The 20,420-nt window shown below is 42.3% G+C and overlaps 1 protein-coding gene across 1 annotated transcript; it reads left to right on the top strand.

Moving 5' to 3' along the window:
- The first annotated feature begins 8,257 nt into the window (after nucleotides 1-8,257).
- OSER1 (oxidative stress responsive serine rich 1) lies at nucleotides 8,258-19,565 on the top strand. The gene is made up of 4 exons (XM_003411722.4): nucleotides 8,258-8,366; nucleotides 12,283-12,399; nucleotides 15,223-15,336; nucleotides 18,657-19,565. Exons 2-4 carry the CDS (start codon nucleotides 12,323-12,325, stop codon nucleotides 19,345-19,347), a joined length of 882 nt encoding a protein of 293 aa, XP_003411770.1. The 5' UTR covers nucleotides 8,258-8,366; nucleotides 12,283-12,322; the 3' UTR covers nucleotides 19,348-19,565.
- The last annotated feature ends 855 nt before the right edge of the window (nucleotides 19,566-20,420 follow it).

Raw genomic sequence — 20,420 nt, 5'->3', positions numbered from 1 at the left:
ACTAAATAGACCCATAACAAAAAAAGAGATTGAAAAGGTAATCAAAAAACTCCCAACAAAAAAAAGCCCTGGCCCAGACAGCTTCACTGCAGAGTCCTACCAAACTTTCAGAAAAGAGTTAACACCACTACTACTAAAGGTATTTCAAAGCATAGAAAATGATGGAATACTACCTAACTCATTCTATGAAGCCACCATATCCCTGATACCAAAACTAGGTAAAGACATCACAAAAAAAGAAAATTACAGACCTATATCCCTCATGAACATAGATGCAAAAATCCTCAACAAAAGTCTAGCCAATAGAATTCAACAACATATCAAAAAAATAATCCACCACGACCAAGTGGGATTTATACCAGGTATGCAAGGCTGGTTTAATATTAGAAAAACCATTAATGTAATCCACCATATAAATAAAACAAAAGACAAAAACCACATGATATTATCGATAGATGCAGAAAAGGCATTTGACAAAGTCCAACACCCATTCATGATAAAAACTCTCAGCAAAATAGGAATTGAAGGAAAATTCCTCAACATAATAAAGGGCATCTGTACAAAGCCAACAGCCAACATCACTCTAAATGGAGAGAGCCTGAAAGCATTTCCCTTGAGAACAGGAACCAGACAAGGATGTCCTTTATCACTGCTCTTATTCAACACTGTGCTAGAGGTCCTAGCCAGAGCAATTAGGCTAGACGAAGAAATAAAGGGCATCCGGATTGGCAAGGAAGAAGTAAAATTATCTCTATTTGCAGATGACATGATCTTATACACAGAAAACCCTAAGGAATCCTCCAGAAAACTACTGAAACTAATAGAAGAGTTTGGCAGAGTCTCAGGTTATAAGATAAACATACAAAAATCACTTGGATTCCTCTACATCAACAAAAAGAACATCGAAGAGGAAATAACCAAATCAATACCATTCACAGTAGCCCCCAAGAAGATAAAATACTTAGGAATAAATCTTACCAAGGATGTAAAAGACCTATACAAAGAAAACTACAAAGTACTAGTGCAAGAAACTAAAAAGGACCTACATAAGTGGAAAAACATACCTTGCTCATGGATAGGAAGACTTAACATAGTAAAAATGTCTATTCTACCAAAAGCCATCTATACATACAATGCACTTCCGATCCAAATTCCAATGACATTTTTTAATGTGATAGAGAAACAAACCACCAACTTCATAATGGAAGGGAAAGAAGGCCCCGATAAGTAAAGCATTACTGAAACAGAAGAAGAAAGTGGGAGGCCTCACTCTACCTGATTTTAGAACGTATTATACAGCCACAGTAGTCAAAACAGCCTGGTATCGGTACAACAACAGGCACATAGACCAATGGTACAGAATTGAGAACCCTGATATAAATCCATCCACATATGAGCTGCTGATATTTGACAAAGGCCCAGTGTCAGTTAATTGGGGAAAAGATAGTCTTTTTAACAAATGGTGCTGGCATAACTGGATATCCATTTGCAAAAAAATGAAACAGGACTCATACCCAACACCATGCACAAAAACTAACTCCAAGTGGATCAAAGACCTAAACATAAAGACTAAAACAATAAAGATCATGGAAGAAAAAATAGGGACAACGTTAGGAGCCCTAATACAAGGCATAAATAGAATACAAAACATTACCAAAACTGACGAAGAGAAACCAGATAACTGGGAGCTCCTAAAAATCAAACACCTATGCTCATCTAAAGACTTCACCGAAAGACTAAAAAGACCACCTTCAGATTGGGAAAAAATTTTCAGCTATGACATCTCTGACCAGCGCCTGATCTCTAAAATCTGTATGATTCTGTTAAAACTCAACCAGAAAAAGACAAATAACCCAATCAAAAAGTGGGCAAAGGATATGAACACGTACTTCACTAAAGAAGATATTCAGGCAGCTAACAGATACATGAGAAAATGCTCTAGATCATTAGCCATTAGAGAAATGCAAATTAAAACTACAATGAGATTCCATCTTACTCCAACAAAAAAAAAGAAAAAAAAAAAAAACTCCAACAACGCTGGCATTAATCCAAAAAACACAAAATAATAAATGTTGGAGAGGCTGTGGCGAGATTGGAACTCTTATACACTGCTGGTGGGAATGTGAAATGGTACAACCACTCTGGAAATCTATCTGGCGTTTTCTTAAAAAGTTAGAAATAGAACTACCACATAACCCAGAAATCTCACTCCTCGGAATATACCCTACAGAAATAAGAGCCTTTACACGAACAGATATATGCACACCCATGTTTACTGCAGCTCTGTTTACAACAGCAAAAAGCTGGAAGCAACCAAGGTGTCCATCAACGGATGAATGGTTAAATAAATTATGGTATATTCACACAGTGGAATACTATGCATCGATAAAGAACAGTGACGAATCTGTAAAACATTTCATAACATGGAGGAACCTGGAAGGCATTATGCTGAGTGAAATTAGTCAGAGGCAAAAGGGCAAATATTGCATAAGACCACTATCATAAGATCTTGAGAAATAGTATAAACTGAGAACACATGCTTTTGTGGTTATGAGGAGGGGAGGGAGGGAGGGTGGGAGAGGGTTATTTACTGATTAGTTAGTAGATAAGAACTACTTTAGGTGAAGGGAAGGACAACACTCAATACACGGAAGGTCAGCTCAATTGGACTGGACCAAAAGCAAAGAAGTTTCTGGGATAAACTGAATGCTTCGAAGGTGAGCAGAGCAAGGGCAGGGGTTTGGGGACTATGGCTTAAGGGGACTTCTAAGTCAATTGGCAAAATAACTTGTACTATGAAAACATTCTGCATTCCACTTTGATATGTGGTGTCTGGGGTCTTAAACGCTAACAAGCAGCCATCAAAGATGCATCAATTGGTCTCAACCCACCTGGATCAAACGAGAATGAAGACCACCAAGGTCACACGATAAGTATGAGCCCAGGAGACAGAAAGGGCCACATGAACCAGAGACTTACATCATCCTGAGACCAGAAGAACTAGATGGTGCCTGGCCACAACCGATGACTGCCCTGACAGGGAGCACAACAGAGAACCCCTGAGGGAGCAGGAGAACAGTGGGATGCAGACCCCAAATTCTCATAAAAAGACCAGACTTAATGGTCTGCCTGAGACTAGAAGAATCCCGGTGGTCATGGTCCCCAAACCTTCTGTTGGCCCAGGAGAGGAACCATTCCCAAAGACAACTCATCAGACATGGAAGGGTCTGGACAATGGGTTGGAGAGAGATGCTGATGAAGAGTGAGCTACTTGTATCAGGTGGACACTTGAGACTGTGTTGGCATCTCCTGTCTGGAGGGGAGATAGGAGGGTAGAGAGGGGTAGAAACTGGCAAAATCGTCACGAAAGGAGAGACTGGAAGGAGGGAGCGGGCTGACTCATTAGAGGGCGAGTAAGTGGGAGTATGGAGTAAGGTGTATATAAGCTTATATGTGACAGACTGACTTGATTTGTAAACTTTCACTTAAAGCACAATAAAAATTATTTAAAAAAAAAGGGGCTATAACAGAAAGCAAAGCAGGATAAAGCAATACAGACTGAAAGGGACTGCTGTGTTAGTTGAGGCAGCCTGGGGTGATACCTGTGGGGAAGTGGTATTTGAGCAGAGACCTGAATGATCAGAGGAATTGCGGATAAGCAACGTTTCAAGTAGAAAAAAAAAAAAAGAGGCAACCTCAAATACAAACAATTTGAGAGGGAAATACATCTGGTAGGTTCAAGGGAATGCAAGGCAGGTATAGCTGGAGTGTAGTCCCAGACCCATTTCCACAAGTTCAGTGGTATTCCCTAGGTGGGAGCAGGTGTCATAGATTGAATTCTGTCCCCCAAAAATGTGTGTATCAATTTGGCTGGGTCATATCTGGCATTGTGTGATTGTCCACCATTCTGTCATCTGATGTGATTTTCCTATGTGTTGTGAATCCTACTTCTGTGATATTAATGAGGGGGGATGGGTGGCAGTTGTGTTGATGAGATGGGACCCAATCTTCTCAGTCTTCGGGGCTGCATTGTCTTGAGCCAGTTTCTTTTGGGATGTAAGAGAGAGAAGCAAGCAGAGAGACAGGGGGAACTCATACTGCCAAGAAAATAGTGCTGGGAACAGTGTTCTTTAGACCTCAGGTTCCTGTGTGGAGAAGGTCCTAGGCCAGAGAAAGATTGATGAGAAGGGCCTTCCTCCGGAATCGACAGAGAGAGAAAGCCTTCCCCTGGAGCTGAAGCCCTGAATTTGGACTTCTAGCCTACTAGACTCTGAGAAGATAAATTAATTTCTCTTCGTAAAAGCCATCCACTTGTGCTATTTTCATTATAGCAGCACTAGATGACTAAGACAGCAGGTATCCCTGATCAAGTTAGGGAGGGGAGCTAAGAAAAGAAGTATAACTCAGTTATCAGGAGTGTAGGTGCAGAGTCAAGTTACTTTGAACCCCAAGTAACTTGAACCCCAAGTTACTTTGCTGTTCTGAGCCTCGGTTTCCTCAGGTATAAAATGGGGATAATAAAAGTACCTGCTTCACAAGTTGGCTATGAAGATTAAATGAGATAACCTTTGTAGACTGAGACACAAATGTTCATTATTATTATCAACTTCTGCCAAAAGAACAAACAAATCTGTCTTGGAAGAACTACAACCAGCGTGCTCCTTAGCAGCAAGAATGGCGAGACAATGTCTCAAATACTTTGGACATGTTATCAGGAGAGATCAGGCCCTGGAGAAGGACATCATGCTTGGTCAAGTAACAGGGTCAGCGAAAAAGAGGAAGATCCTCAACCAGATAGACTGACACGGTAGCCGCAACAGTGGGCTCAAGCGTAACAACGATTGTGAGGACGGTGCAGGACCAGGCAATGTTTCATGCTGTGGTACACAGGGTCGCTATGAGTCGGAACTAACTCAAAGGCACCTGACAACAACAACTCCAAAATCATTTTTTAATTATATCAATCCCTGGTGGTACGATGGTTACTAAGCACTTGGCTAGCAACCAAAAGGTTGGCACTTTGAACCCACCCAGTGGCCCCACAGGAGAAAGACCTGGTGATCTACTTCTATAAAGAGTACAGTCAAGAAAACCCTGTGGGGCAGTTCTGCTCTGTCATACGGGGTCGCTGAGTCCGGACCGACTGTACGGCGCCCAACAAAAACAACGAATACAGGAATTTATTTGAACCTTAAAACGTAAGACTATTCTCCCAGAGCACTAACTGATAGGATGGCAGTCATGTCGTTAGGGAAATGAATTTTTTTTTTAGGCTTTGAATTTGCCTTCTTCAAAGTCATTTTTAAAAATCTAGTTATCTTCCTATATAGATGGAATTGTTTTCGCAGTATAATTCAATAGGAATTCAGTCTCTCCTCCTCAATCACTTATAAAACATATATAATACGGAGGAAACACTGCTAAAGGAATTTCCCACTGTTACAGCTTTCTGATTCGATGGCATTGTCATGTGCATTAATACCAAGACAACTTCCTGCAATTAAAGTACACACACAGTCTGGGTTTTTTTTCCCATGGTTGGAAAGATCCTGTGTTGCTGATGCAGGAAGCAGGTCTGGCTTTTTGTTCACTCAAGTCACATGCTCTGTAGCTTCTCTTATCCCAAGTCGTCATGTACACTGAGCCAGGTCTGTCTATAATGACTTGAAATTCCAGGCCACATCTGAACGGTACGGGTTAACAGACTTCAGTATTCCCAAGAAGTGCTCACTGTTCATGTATTCCCTAAATAAGGAGTCACATTCTCAGAAAGCATTTAACTTGGTGGTGGATACTTGCTTACATAAAATGAGTCTTTCCCTGCTTCAACTTTTTAGTTTTTAGTATTTAATGCCATAAAGGGCAGAAAGAAGGTAAAATTCACCAAAAGTGTACTGTGCTGTCTACTGTGGCCCCAGGCTCTGTGTTAGGCTTTGGGAATTCATAAGTGATCTAGATACAGTCCCTAACCTCAAGGATGTATGGGATTTTACCTGAAGCTATATTTTGGAATGGCAGCTTAAAAACACATTATTTGGTTTTAATTCACTTGGCAACTACTGAGAAAAATAAGTATCATATCCTCCTCTCTTAGTCTTTTCTAAGAGATGTTGAGAGATGGGTAGCAGAGAAGAACAGGCTTTTGAGAAAGTTTAAATCCTGACTCAGGCACTTACTAGGGCTGTTTGGTATAGGACAAAGGCACCTAGAACAAGTTATCTAATTTCTCTGAGTCCCAGTTATTCTTATTTGTAGAATGTGTAAAATCGCAGGAAAATTAAATCAGAGAACATTGACACGTCTGCTGCTTAGTATATGGCAGCCATTAATAGCATCATCAGTTTGATGCTGGAATTTTTCAATTAACAGTTTTCTTTTATCTCCTATCAGTTACTGTGCCTCTGCCATGAAGGAGAATTTAAAATGTTTTACTCTGGTTTCACTACATGCTTTATGCCTTATACAGTGAAACCGTAGGTTCCACTCCCAGACAAGGGTCAGGCATTCCAGGGCCTAACTAGTTAAATTGGATACAGCTAAGCCATCTTCGGCTGGCTATCTGTAGTTAGTTGCCGTTAAGTCCATTCCCACTCATGGCAACTGCTCCATAGGGTTTTCAAGACTGTGACCTTTCAGAAGCAGATCACCAGGCTTATCTTCCGAGGTGCCTCTGGATGGGTCTGAACCAAGCTTTCTGCTAGTAGTTGAGTGCTTAACCATGTGTGCCAGCCAGGAACCCCTAGCCTATCTGCAGTTAGGTGATTATACCTAAGGTATTGAGGTATAGGAGCCCTGGTGGCACAGTGGTTAAGCGGTTGCTGCTAACCAAAAGGTCGGCAGTTCAAATCCACCATCTGCTCCTTGGAGACCCTATGGGGCAGTCCTACTCTGTCCTGTAGGATTGCTATGAGTCGGAGTCCAATGGACAGCAATGGGTTTGGTTTTTACGTTTATTGAGGGATAGGAGTATGTGGGGGCAAGATCTGGTTCAGATAACAACCTTCATCCTAGGGCTAGACCAGGACTAGCTCTAAGCCAACTCTGTCAAAGACAGACATCTTCTCCCACAAAGCTCTGAGAAGGGCAGACATCTAGCTGGGGAGAGGAGAGGCCCAGCTCCATTACTAGAACTAGCCCCGGAGATGCAGGGGGCGGCAGCTGTTGCACAGATCACACCTGCCTGCCGCCTGAACAGCCTTCACAATTACAAAAACGAAAAACAAACAAAAAAACCCCAAACCCGTTGCCGTCAGTCAATTCTGATACATGGCGACTCCACAGGGCAGGGTAGAGCTGCCCCATAGGGTGTAATCTTTACCAAAGCAGACTGCCACATCTTTCTCCTGCGGAGCGGCTGGTAGGGTCAACCACCTTTCGGCTGCACCGCTCAACCACTGCGACAACAGGGCTCCGTGATACAAAAATGGAAAGGCCCTAAAATCACTTACTTAGGTGAACTGCCTCAATGTTTTTGCAAAATTTGGTGCGTATGTGCATTTCTCTGGAGAAAAGATCTATAGCTGTCACCAGATTCTCAAAAGTTCCCTGATATAGCCCAACTTCTTCACACAACATATAGCGAAACTGAGGCCCAGAGGAAAGGGCAGTTGCCTCAAGTCGAACAGCAGGAACGTTAAAGCCGAAGGCATTTTAATTCTAGCCTCATATTCATGGCCCCGGCACGTCCCAATCCTTCCTCCCTTCTCTGCAGGCCCTGAAAGATCCATACAAGGAGAGGGCTGATGTTCGAGCCCAGGGGATGTCGCAGGCGGTCCGGATTCCATCTTCAAGGAGACTCCGGCCCAGCGCCCAGATGGGGCTCGTTGTCATAGAGACTCCCCCACTCTGCCCTCACCCGCGCAGTTCGTTGTCTTGCTGACACCAAGCAGTTCGTTGTCTTGCTGACACCAAGCAGAGGACCAGAAAAAAAGAGATCCGGGGAAGTGGAAGCGCTAGGACGACAGCGACGAACAGCGCCTACTCCTGCACCTGAGAGGAGGAAGCAGGCACGCCCCAAAAGCTGGTCCAGAACGAAGCCTCTACGGATGGGGCAGCGAGCGAAAAGAATAACAGGAAATGATGTCAGCGCACGTGCTTCCGAGAGGGGCGGGTGCGGGGCGTTTGAGAGGGGCGGGCACCGCCCCGCGCCTGCGCAGTCTCCGCCGGCTGCTCTGTCGAGTCACCGGAGTGGGAGGAGCATGAGAAGGGGCGGGACGCGTGCCCGAGTGACGCAGGCGCAGTGCGACTCCGGAGTTGCGGGCCGTCCCCTCCGCGGGTTTGGATCCGGGTCAGTCAGGCGCCGCGATCCGGGATAGACGATCTGAACTGACGGCACCGGATCAACAGAGCGCCCCAGCTGCGAGGAGGTGAGCGCCCTGACGGGACAGGGAGGGGCCGCGGCATCACGTCTCGGCCTGGAGGCCCGGCCGGGCCGCGGGCGGTTACCTCTGGGCACTCCCGCCTCTCGCCGCGTCGGCTCCCGGCGCTGACTACCAGGGCCGGGCCTGGGCCTGTCGGTGCCCCCTCGGCAGCCGTGGCCTGGATCTCCGCAGGCTCTGCTCTCTTGCCTTTTCCCGCCTTCCTGTTCTCCCGCTGCCGCCGCCCGGCCCTGCTCCTCCGCCGTCTCCCGCCCGTCCGTAGCTTCCCCTTTTCAGCCTCCTCGGCCGCCCTTTGCCCCTTCCCGCCCTTTCCCGCTCGTCTCCGAGCCCCAGTCTCGTTGGCTGTCTCTTCAACTCCGCTCCCGTCTCGTCCTGCATCCCTTGAGCCTCGGCCGGACTCGAGCCTCTTGTAGTGGTCCGGGGAGCATCCTGAGGGAGGAACTTTGAAGCTGGAGCCGTGGGGCAGGCAGACTGAGGGCTCTGGAGAGCTCCCCGCTCGGCCTTGTCCCCATTCTCTGAGCCCCCCCCAGATTCTGACCTTCCCGCGATCTTGTTTAGCCGCGAGACCCCCAGATTCTGGGTGGAAAGAATTAACGTCGTTCTCAGCCAGCGCTGTGAGTGTAGGGCTTGAGTCGGTGTGGAGAGAGGGGAGTGGAGGTGTTTTGCCTCGGGGGTTGATGGTTTCGACCTTATCCTGTTTACGTCGTCCAGAGGTGTTGGACTGGGGTTCCTCCCCAGGCCCTACGCTTTCTCGTGATCTGGGAAAGTTTCTACATCTTTTTAACGTTTGCGATGATGAACACTTAAGCGCGAATCCTTGTTCTCAGGGGCCTGGAAGTCTGGACTTGGGCTTCAGGTTGGAGGAGGTCTTGGTTAAAGCTGCAAGATATAAGTAGGATTGTGACACATGCTATCCGTCGAAAGTTAGGGGAAGCCAGAAATTTGCCCTTTTGATGGAGGAATTTAGAAGAACTTTACTTGTTGTTTTTGTAAGTTTGGCGGGGGAGGGAATCCAACCCGGGGTGATTTAACTTAAAACAATACGAAGTAACTAATAATAGGCTTTTAGAGGTGTGATTTCTTTGGAGATTGTTTAGCTTCAAGAATTCAGTGCGGTGAAATCAGTAAGAAGGACAAAACCAATTATCCCAGTGAGTTGTAGGCTCTTGTTTGGAGTGCACGGAAGACTAGGAATACAGAGGAGGGTAAGTCTTTTGTAATTACAAACCTGCTCTGACCCAGCTCCTAAGGTCATGGCTGAGACTCATCTTTGTTCAGGGTTAAAATAACTAGGTTTATTTTGGTTAAAGTAACCAAAATGCTGGACAAGTGTAAATAGTTTAGATGGATCTCTGCTCCTGAAGTTTTAATGTGGAGTTTGGTTTTTATTTTGGTCTGTTTGGGTTTTTAAATGATAGCTCTTTTAGTGAATCAACAAGGATGTTAACTAAATTTGTATTAACATTTACAGTGGTCACCTGCAATGCTTATTAAGTCAACACTATGTAATTAAAAGTTAACATACCTGGTGCAGAGCTTCTCAGCTTAGTGTTACAGCGTATGTAAGTTCCTACAGGGCAGGAATGAGATTCCAGTCCTTGAAGGAATGGGGCTCACAGCCTGCCTGTGTCAGGTTCACCTTTATATCCCTAGCATCCAGTCTAGTGCCACATACATTCTGTAAGTATTTGTGGAAGGAATGAATTTCTGCCTATAGAATTCAGCAGCGTATACTTAGATGTAATGTGTACCTAGGTGTTGACTGATTTCCCAAGTTTCAGGCCTGTGAGGGGGCTCACTGTTGGGGAGGCTGGTTCAGATGATTAACTCTCTAAGGGCCAATAATAAAAAAAAAAAAACCACTGCGGTCGAGGTGATTCGGACTCATAGCGACCTATAGGACAGAGTAGAACTGCCCCATAGGGTTTCCAAGGAGCACCTGGCGGATTTGAACTGCCGACCTCTTGGTTAGCAGCTGTAGCAGTTAACCACTACGCCACCAGGGCTTCCAAGGGCCAATAGGTCAAGCATTTAGCGACTGGTCATAAGGTAATTGAGGAGAACTATAAGTTGAACTTTAATTTTGTTTGGTCAGCAGGAAGAGCTTGTTTACAGCATATGTTAGTGCCCTTTCAGAGGCTGTGAAGCTTCAAAATATTCCAATGCCTGCTCTTTGTTCTCCTCCCCCAGGTATATAGGCCTCCTACAATAAATTCAGAATTAGAGACTGGTAAAGTACACAGTTGGATAGATAAATTTTCCCCTATGTTTTTGTACTCCTTAATAGGAAACCCTGGTGGCGTAGTGGCTAAGTGCTACGGCTGCTAACCAAAGGGTCGGCAGTTCGAATCCGCCAGGCGCTCCTTGGAAACTCTATGGGCAGTTCTACTCTGTCCTATAGGTCGCTATGAGTCGGAATCGACTCGATGGCACTGGGTTGTTTGTTGTTGCAAGTAACCAGCAAACTGTGTGTAGAGAGTGCGTTTAAATTTTCTGTCTCAAGAAGTTGAGGTGAAAGCTAGATGAATTCGTTTGAGATTGTTTTCAGTACTCCCCAGAGAGATCTGCCCAAAATACCTAGTTACATAAATAAATAAATTTAGTAGAATAGTCTTGAGTCTTTGCGTTTTTTATTCGTCACTGGTATAACATTGTTACACTATATCAAACATCATGACACCCTGACTTTTGGAATATTAGAGGTCTCACAATAACATCAAACCTGCCTCTGAGAAATGAGCAGGTAGGAAATCACAGTGGACCCAAGGGTCCACAGAGAGGCACTGCTCCCTCTGCGAGTGCCTGAGGGGGTGGGGGGTGATGTTGGGGTAAGAGGTTAGAAATAAAGAAGTGAGGTGAATCTTTTGCTTTGAAAATTCCTCCTCTTTTTGTTTTCCATCTATTCTTTCTGATTCCCTGTGATACGCTAGTAGATACTGGTTTGCTTACTTTCTGTTCAAGATTTATTACCCTGGGTGAAGAAATAATTGGGAGACTAGATCCAAAGAGTTTATTAATCTGTGGGTTTTTTATTGCATTGCTTGGTCCCCCCACCTCCTTGTTTAGATGGCAGAAATGGAAAACTTTGGTTAATCAAGCTGTTTGATTAAGTGGACATCATTTAAGGGTACATCTACAGAACAGCAGTTTATATTTTGTTTTTACTGCCTCCTTTTTTCTTTTTTACTAAATTTGTTTTGTTCTTTATTTTTTTGAGTCGCTAGTTCAGTTCATTTATATCCATTCAAAGCAATAAATAAAAACAAAATCAAGGTATCAGTCTTACTGGATAGAGTGAGGGATAATGGGTAATTATTGACACATGTTTCTAGTCATGCTTTTTATCTTGACTTAATAATGGTAACGTCTTGTTCACTAAAACACATCTTCCTGAATATTAATATCTAGGCCTGAATTGCCTTAGGGAAATGCTGTCATAACTGGCATTATTAAGGTTAGATTAGACAACTGCTCAGCATTTTTAAGAATCAGAGTGCTCTAGGTTTCCCTTTTATTTCTGATGCAAAGGTGATTTTGTCTGTAGGATCCTAGACTCCCTTCAACTAGAGAGCTCTTCCGCCTCTATTAAACAGCATACTGAAATGTGGAGGTATTTTAGATGATCTCGTTTCCAAAACTTTGTACTTGAATATTGATGTCAGATATTTAGACAGTTAAAATTATGCTACAACAAATACACATTTTTCTGTTTGATTTCATTTGTTTCCTGTTAATTCTTTATTTGCTGTTCCCTAATTGCTAGCATAGAAATATCCTTTTAGAAATTTGCTTTCTTTTTCCTGATAGGTAGTAATAGTATTAGGAATATAGGGTTTTCCCAGAAGAAAACTTTTGAACCCACCTGTTTTCACTTTGTGCATCTTGTTTTCATTTTCTCTTTTAGTACTAACGGGAACATCCACAGTAGTGTAAAGACTTTCACAATGAAATCTGAAGCCAAGGACGGGGAGGAGGAGAGTCTACAAACTGCTTTCAAGAAGTTAAGAGTGGATGCATCAGGGTAATGAAACATGTATCACTCGGGAATTATTTACTAGATTTAAACGCCTTTTCCTCTGAAGAGCTCTTCCTCTTCCAAAATTTCTCCTTATTCCTAGAAGGCTAACATGCCAGATTCTCCACGGCATTGTTTTACTTAATTTTTCTTTTCAGTTAAAATTTGAAAAGTCGCGGTTTGTTTCTACCCCAAGATTGGGTGTTTTGTTCTCCCTTAACTTTGAGGAGGATTTGCCCTTCTCTCTTCTTAATCAGAGATTATTGAGCATTGTCCCATCAGAGATTGCCTCGTACATCTCAGGGGAATCCCAGTGTCTTTCACTAAAAGTGGATTGCCTCAATAGAAATCTGTAAAGACTTTGTAGATTTCATGGGCTCTGATTGCTGAGCTGATCGCTATGGAAACCTCTATTCAGTAGGGTTCTGTCACTGAGATCAATAATCTCGGACCCTTTGGCCAGACTAATTAGAGCACCTGGAGACCAGCTGCCGTCTGAGTGTTAATATATCAGTCTTTGCAAAATATTCTGTGCCGTACTCTTCACACTCCCATACTTTGCCCCAGACCTGAAGAGATCTCAGATTTGTCATGGTTGTAAGAATTTTTCTTGTCATGGATGGAAGCTAAGTGTTGGAAGCTCAGAGTAGAACATTCTACACACAACAAGCAATAATAATAATCACTAACATTTATTACTAACCCACTGAATCCCTAAGCACTGGGTGAAATGCTTCATATACATTATTTCATTTCATCCTCGTTACTGCCCTCGAAGATAGATACTGTTGTAATTCAAGCTTACAGATAGACAGAGAAATTAACTCATTTACTAAAGGTCACATTGCTAAGAAGTGGCAGTGCCAGGATTTGAACCCAAGCAGCCTGTCTTCAGAATCTTAACCACTCCTTCATTTGGTGCCTTGAAGATGACGTGAAGGAATACATGTAGTACCTGACACATACTAAAATATATGTGAGATGTTTTAATAGCTGCCTATCCTGGTATGATTTTTGGTCTACGAAATGAGAAGATTTAAACTGATAGGTTTGCATAGTGGGTACTACAGGTACTCACATTTTGCTTCCATGATAATTAGTACCTTCTCCCAATGGTTTATCCAATATGGTCATCTTGCCATTAATTGATTAGTACTTTGATAAATCATTTTGGGAAACTGGGAAACAAATCATAGAAGCAGATGGTTTCCAGATTGTGGTCACGGCATATCTGGTATAGAAACGATTTTTTAAATAATCAGGAAAATACTAGGAATGTATATATACACACACATACATACAAACATCTCAGTGTATGAACCTACATAAATAACTGTTGGTACACAGACTTCCTTCTGGATGTTTTAAGAAGTTGGAACATAACATTAAGTTATTTCGTTGCCCCATCTGTACAATATGTGGTCCAAAATTATATATTTGTAGCGTGTGACCTGCCTGGGGTAAAATTTTAGAAAGAGAAGGAACAATAGAGAACATCTGAGAGAACCAAATAGAGTGGAAGGAGTGAGTCACTACCATGACTAAGCAGAAAGAGACTTGTATATGCATCCTACATTTCTCATCGTTTAATATTGTTGCTGATTTACAAATGGGGCATCTGAGGGACTGACTCAAACTACCCAGGCCTTGCCAGGAATTTACTGCGATCCCGTTCAACTGGTTTTGATTCCTGATATTAATATTATTTATCTTACCAGGAGAAATCAATATGTTATAAAATGAATAAGTTCATTTTATCTGGCTATCAAATAGTACACACTTGTGGTAGAAAAATTTACAGTAAAAAAGGAAGTAAAAATAACAACTTACCATAACCACTGTTAGCATTTTGGTGGTTTCTCTCTAGACTGTATGTAATACCATGCATCTTTTTTTCACGTAGTCGAGATCATAATGTAGATAAAGGTGTTCATCTATGCTATTTTCTCTTAATGTTTTATTACAGGCATTTTGTCATACCATTAAAAATTCTTTGTACAGTTAATTTTTAATAAATTCCTAATATTCCTTTGTACAGATGTGCCATATTTTACATGTAATATAGTATTTTTCATTATTGGACCTTTAGGTTATTCCCAATTATTTAAAATTATGTTTTAGTGAACGTTTTTCTGCATTAGTAGATTAATATACCTTTGTAACAGATTTTTATCAGTACCATAGCCTGCTTAGCAAGATCTCAGTATGTGTATGTGTATTGAACAAGTCCGGAAGATTTTATGCAAAAATGTTCATGTTGGTAGTCTCTGAGTTGTGAGATTATAGATGATTGTTTCCTCTTTTAAGTTTTTGCACATTCTTTACTATTACCTGCATAATTTTAAACCACAAAGGTTTAGTTCTGAGTAATATTTCAAGTTTATTAGTTGTAATGATTAGGTTATTTTTCTTAAAGTTGTAATATTTGAAAATGGATTCCTTTTCAAGTTAGACTGAGTCTTTTAGTTTTTACTTCTGAACTTAGCTCCAGTAGCTCTAGTCTGCCAGCGTGAAACATGCAGTCAGTGTCACGAACATTCTCGCTGGACGTAAGGCCTGGTCTGCCCCAGATAAAGGCTATTTATAGTCCGCTGCTGATTGTACTTAAGAATCAGTCCTTGGCTTACGTGATTTTGCAATCGTGAGCTTTTAGGGATCCTCTAAATTTGGTTTTAGAGGGAAAATCACACTAAAAGCTGAGCAGTTTTTGAGAAATCCAAACTAAAAAGCAAATAAAGTTATTGATGAAAGTTGTATTTGAGTAGGTGAAAGCAGTGAGTTCTCCTTTTATGGTTTTCTAAAGCAGTGAACTTCGATCTTGTCTTTCAGGTCCATAGTGTCTCTGTCTGTTGGAGAAGGTACAAGTGTTAGAACGTCAGTCAGAACAACTACAGATGATGCCAAACCCAAAACCACGTGTGCATCTAAAGACAGCTGGCACGGGTAAGAGCTTCTTGTTGCAGATGGTTTTCATCCCAGTACCTTAAAATGTTACTGGATTTTCTTTCTGAGTGCCCAGAAGAGTACGTTCTGAATATTAGTAGTATTGAAACAATGATGGAAGATACTTTATTTGGAGAGTTGTGTTTTATGATACTGACTCTTGGAATTTGCTGGGACTTGCTCTATGGCCTGGTTTTTATAAATGTTCTATGTGTGCCTGAATGAAAGAAAAGCCTGTCAATCTACTTCTGAAAATCAGTCACTGAAGATGCTGTGGCTCACAATGGTCCTGTCTGCAGCCAATCGTGTGGATGGCACAGGATCACGCAGTGTTTTCTTCTGTTGTGCATGGGGTCACCGTGACACGGGCCAACTCGGCAGCAGCTAACAACATGTGTGCTTGAGAAGAGTGGGTCTTCTTTAATTACTGCATCTTGAATTCTATGTTATGTTTATTAAATCAAGCTTTTAAATGTGCCATTTGAATTTTTTTTAGTAATTTTTGTCAGCTTGACCTATCAATAACAGAGAAGTTTGTTAAAATCTCTCCCATGGGAGTGGGTGTGTGAAATTTTCCCTTAAGTTCTATATTTTCGCTTTATGTATTTTGAGACTGTTTTTAGGTTCATACAAATCAAAACTTTAATAATGTAGTGACATTTTTCATTCCACTATATAGCTTTTGTTTTAAAGTCTGTTTTGTTTGGTTCTAACGTAACTAATCCAGTTCCATTGTAGTTAGTGTTTGCTTACTATATCGTTTCCCATTCTTTTACTTTCATTTATTCCATGTTTTTAAATTTTAAGTGTACCTGTTATAAATGGTATGACTAAGTTTTGTTTTATTCAATCTGATAATCTGGTTTTTTAAACTGGTGAGTTTAGTGCATTGACACTTTTTTTGATGAGTACATTTGGGCCTATTTCTGCTGTTTTACTTCATGCTATTTGCCCTGCTTTTTGCTGTTTTTTTGTTTGTTTTCTTTCTCCTCTTTTTTTTTTTTCTTCAAATCCTTAGAAAGGGCTTCTTTGCTGTTGTCTCCCCCACCACCACTACCATTTTTTCCTCTACTGATTGGGAAATTATCTACTTTGTTTCTGTTCTTTTGGTAGTTAGCCTTACATTTTTACCTTGGGTGTAGCAGAGATAAAAGTTAGTATTTTAACCCTCTTCCTTAGAACTCTTTTATTCTGGCCTCCTGACTTATATTGCCCAGTACTTTAGTTCTGTCAGTTCATTTTAATCTCACAAGTCAGGTTTTGTTATTATTTTTTTAAATAGGCAGTATTTGTTTAGATTTATCCAAACGAGATGGATTGACACTGTGGCTGCAGCAGATGGGCTCAGACAGCAACAATGATGAGAATGGCACAGGACTGAGCAGCATCTGTACATAGGGTGGTTATAGTCGAGGCCGACTCAGCAGCACCCAACAGTAACGTTTATAATGTCTTTGCTCACCGTTCTTGCATCTCAGACATTCCATTTAGGATCATTTTCTTTCTTCTGAAGTACTTTCTTCAGAAATTCCTTTGGTGAAGGTCTATTGGTGAAACGGTTCCCGCGTTATACAACTCCATATAGGATACATGCGAATGGTGCCCCCAGGTGTTGTATAAGATGATATCCTATTGGTATATATACTTAGCCTTGCTTTATCCAAAAATATCTTTATTTCATCCTTGTTCTTGAGAGAGAGATTTGATATATCTGAAACCATATTTCTAGGTTGACATTTATTTTCTCTTAGTATTTGAAAGTGCTATTCTTTGTCTTCTGGCTTTATTACTGGTACGATATTGAAAAGCCTACTTTTAACCAGTTGTTGTCCTTTTAGGAATGATCTGTCCCTTAGACTCTGGCTGCTGCTTTCCTTTGGAGACTCCAGGCTTATTCTGTCTTCTATGTCGTCTTTTACATTTTTTCCAAATGCTTATTCTGTGCTACCTTCTAGGACAGGAGCCAGCAAACTTTTCCTGCAGAGGGCTAGATAGTAAATATTTTAGGCTTTAGAGGCCAGCTGGCAAAATTGAGGTTATTATGTAGATATTTACATGACAAGAGAGAGAACTTCTGTCCTGCCCTCTTCGGTCCCATTTGCCTGAGATGGGCCATCCTGGATGGTGGGCACACTTGGTGCTCACTTGCTGAGACATTCTTGGAACAAAATTACCAGCCTGAAGGTGAGCCTGTTTGGGTGGAGTGGGGATACAATACTGGGATCATTTTTGCTCTCTGTCCTGGTAACACCTAGATCCCAGCATGCCTTTCTCTCCTCTGGAGAACCTAGCCATTCCAACTTGGGCAACTGGACTGGCTCTTGGACTGAGATTCTACCTCTCAGTGTCCAGCAGTTGCTGACTGCAGGGCTCCAACATGTAGATGGTGATCAGTTTAGGTCCTGGGCAGTGGTGAGACATGTCCAGGAAGGCAGGTGTGGGGAGTGCAGGGGAGAGCAGGAGTGGAGGAGGATGCCCCTGCTTGGTCTCTGTGGTTCACAGTGCTAGCCCACTGGAGCAGGGCCCGAAGGCTCTCTAAAAACAGGTGGGGGGCTGGATTTGACTCACAGGCTGTAATTTGCCGACTGCTGTTGTGCATAATTCAGATTTATCTTCCAGTTTACTAAATCTCTCTTTAACTGTGTATATTTTGCTATTTGGCCCATCCATGGGTTTTATTTAGTTTAATTTCAAGAATAACATTTTTTATTTTTAAAAGTTCTATTTGATTCTTTTTTCAAATTTGTTTGGCAGTTTTGATAGTCTCCTTTTCTTGGTCAGCTCTTTTATTTCAGTGTTTTATAAATAAGTTATATAATGTATCTGATAATTCCCAGTAACTGAAAACCTCAGGGAGCCTAAATCTGTTAGAAGGCACCCGTGAATCTTAAATCTGCTGCCTGTTTCATATTAATGGACTAGCAACCACTTGCAGCTTTAGCCTCACAGTGATACTGAAGCTACTGTACTCAGGGCCTGGGGCACAACATTTAGATTTTACAGCTTCTGTTAAGTTGTCTGTGCAGGGTGCTTCCCCAGACCCACTGGTCAAGGTTCTCATGCCTAGGGTTCTACATTGAATGTTTGGCTAAAGAGATTCAGTAAGATCTGCCCTTTATTTCAGTTGTTCCTATAGCTTGCAGATAAGTGGGTGTTGACGTTTCTGAGACTTGGGCAGTTTGAAAATGGAGACAGTACATCTCTTTAGGGGAAATTTATAACAGCCTCATAAATCTGAGAGGTAAATTCTCGACTGTACATAAAAAACCTATTTAGGATGGCTCCGTATCCCACCATCTTGTGTATTTTTTTCCTCTTAGGTCTACAAGGAAGTCTTCACGAGGAGCAGTAAGAACCCAGCGTCGCCGACGTTCTAAGTCTCCTGTCCTTCATCCCCCAAAGTTTATACATTGCAGTACAATAGCTGCTGCTTCCAGCAACCAGCTAAAGCACAAAAGCCAGACTGACTCCCCTGATGGCAGCAGTGGGCTGGGAATTTCAGCCCCTAAAGAGTTCAATGCAGGAGAGTGTGCTGCTTCTCCTCCTGATGCTAATCACCCAGGGGCAGTCATTGGGCCTTTGAGAACTTCGGTTCCAGGGCTCCCATCACAGAGTGAAAAGGAAGACCCCTCTGATGCTACCCAAGTCTCCCAAGCAAGTCTCAAGGCCAATGATCTCTCTGACTTTCAATCCGTTTCCAAGTTAAACCAGGGCAAGCCATGTGCATGCGTAGGCAAGGAGTGCCAGTGTAAGAGATGGTATGATATGGAAGTGTACTCCTTTTCAGGCCTGCAGAATGTCCCGCCCTTGGCCCCAGAACGAAGATCCACGCTTGAGGACTATTCTCAATCGCTCCACACCAGAACTCTGTCCGGCTCTCCCCGTTCCTGTTCTGAGCAAGCTCGAGTCTATGTGGATGATGTGACCATTGAGGACCTGTCAGGCTACATGGAATATTACTTATATATTCCCAAGAAAATGTCCCACATGGCTGAAATGATGTACACTTGATAGCAAGAAGTTAATTAATGTGCTTTAAACCAATGAGGGGTTGTCAGAGAGATTTAGTTAATGGCAGACCTTGCGGCCACTTTGTGTGAGAAGACATCTCCTTCTGCTCACTGTGCTTGCAATAAAAACATGTCTTGGCATCTCAGTTAATCTGCATTCTTTAAACTTCCTTTCTGGGTTCTTACATTCCCGCCAAGGCAAGCAGATCTCAAAAACAGATCTCTCCTAGGAAGGTTCCTGGGAGATGGAGGAAGGTTCCTGGGAGATGGAGAAAGCTTCATTCCTTGAGCCTGGAAGCGGTGGCTATATGGTAAAAGCCTTTGTAGAACAGTGCATTTTTCAGACCTGTTTAAGTTTCAGTGATCAAGGAAAATCAGATGTGGCTTCGTAACTAAACTGGACATTTGTCATGCTGTAGTCGCCAGCCCAGAATATTAGAAGTTATGTGACCGATTTAAACCATTTCTGATTTAATGCAAGATTGATTGTCTTTAAAGGTTTCTTATGTTACCGTTAAGCAAGAGATCGAAGGTTTAGATTCAGTATGAATAAACGAGCCAGCCTGCCCGATACTGCTTGAGAGAATCATTAACGATCACTCAATAAAGCCCTCTGCTCCTCACCCTGAGGCATGTTACAGGACGTTTCTCGTGGGAAGCAGCTTAGAGTAGTGGGCTGCTTCAGTTGGGGGACGGAGTGTAATATTTGAAACTGGTATGTCTTCTCCATCTCCATCCACGTAATGATAGGTATGGTGTGTTTCTTTCAATCACTTGTAATAGAGGCCTCTCATACCCCAGTTTCAAACATTGTAGATGATGACCATTCAGTCGAAGTGTCATCCCACCCCCAGCCACCCAAAAGTGAATTTCATATATGCTATATCCGGTATCCGGTATTTCTGGTAGACCGTCCCAAAATTCCCTCCACAGTTTGGAAAAAACCTGTCCTCAGTTTCAGCTGGAGGATGAACCCTGTCTCGGGTGGCTCCAGAATGAATTTTGTGTATGCCACATAACATTTCTAAGCATACTCACCAAACTGAGTGAAGATTTATCCAGCCATTTTAACAT

Source organism: Loxodonta africana, chromosome 24 (genome assembly GCF_030014295.1).
Source record: "Loxodonta africana isolate mLoxAfr1 chromosome 24, mLoxAfr1.hap2, whole genome shotgun sequence".
Classification (NCBI taxonomy): domain Eukaryota; kingdom Metazoa; phylum Chordata; class Mammalia; order Proboscidea; family Elephantidae; genus Loxodonta; species Loxodonta africana.
This window is presented reverse-complemented; position numbering and strand designations above follow the sequence as displayed.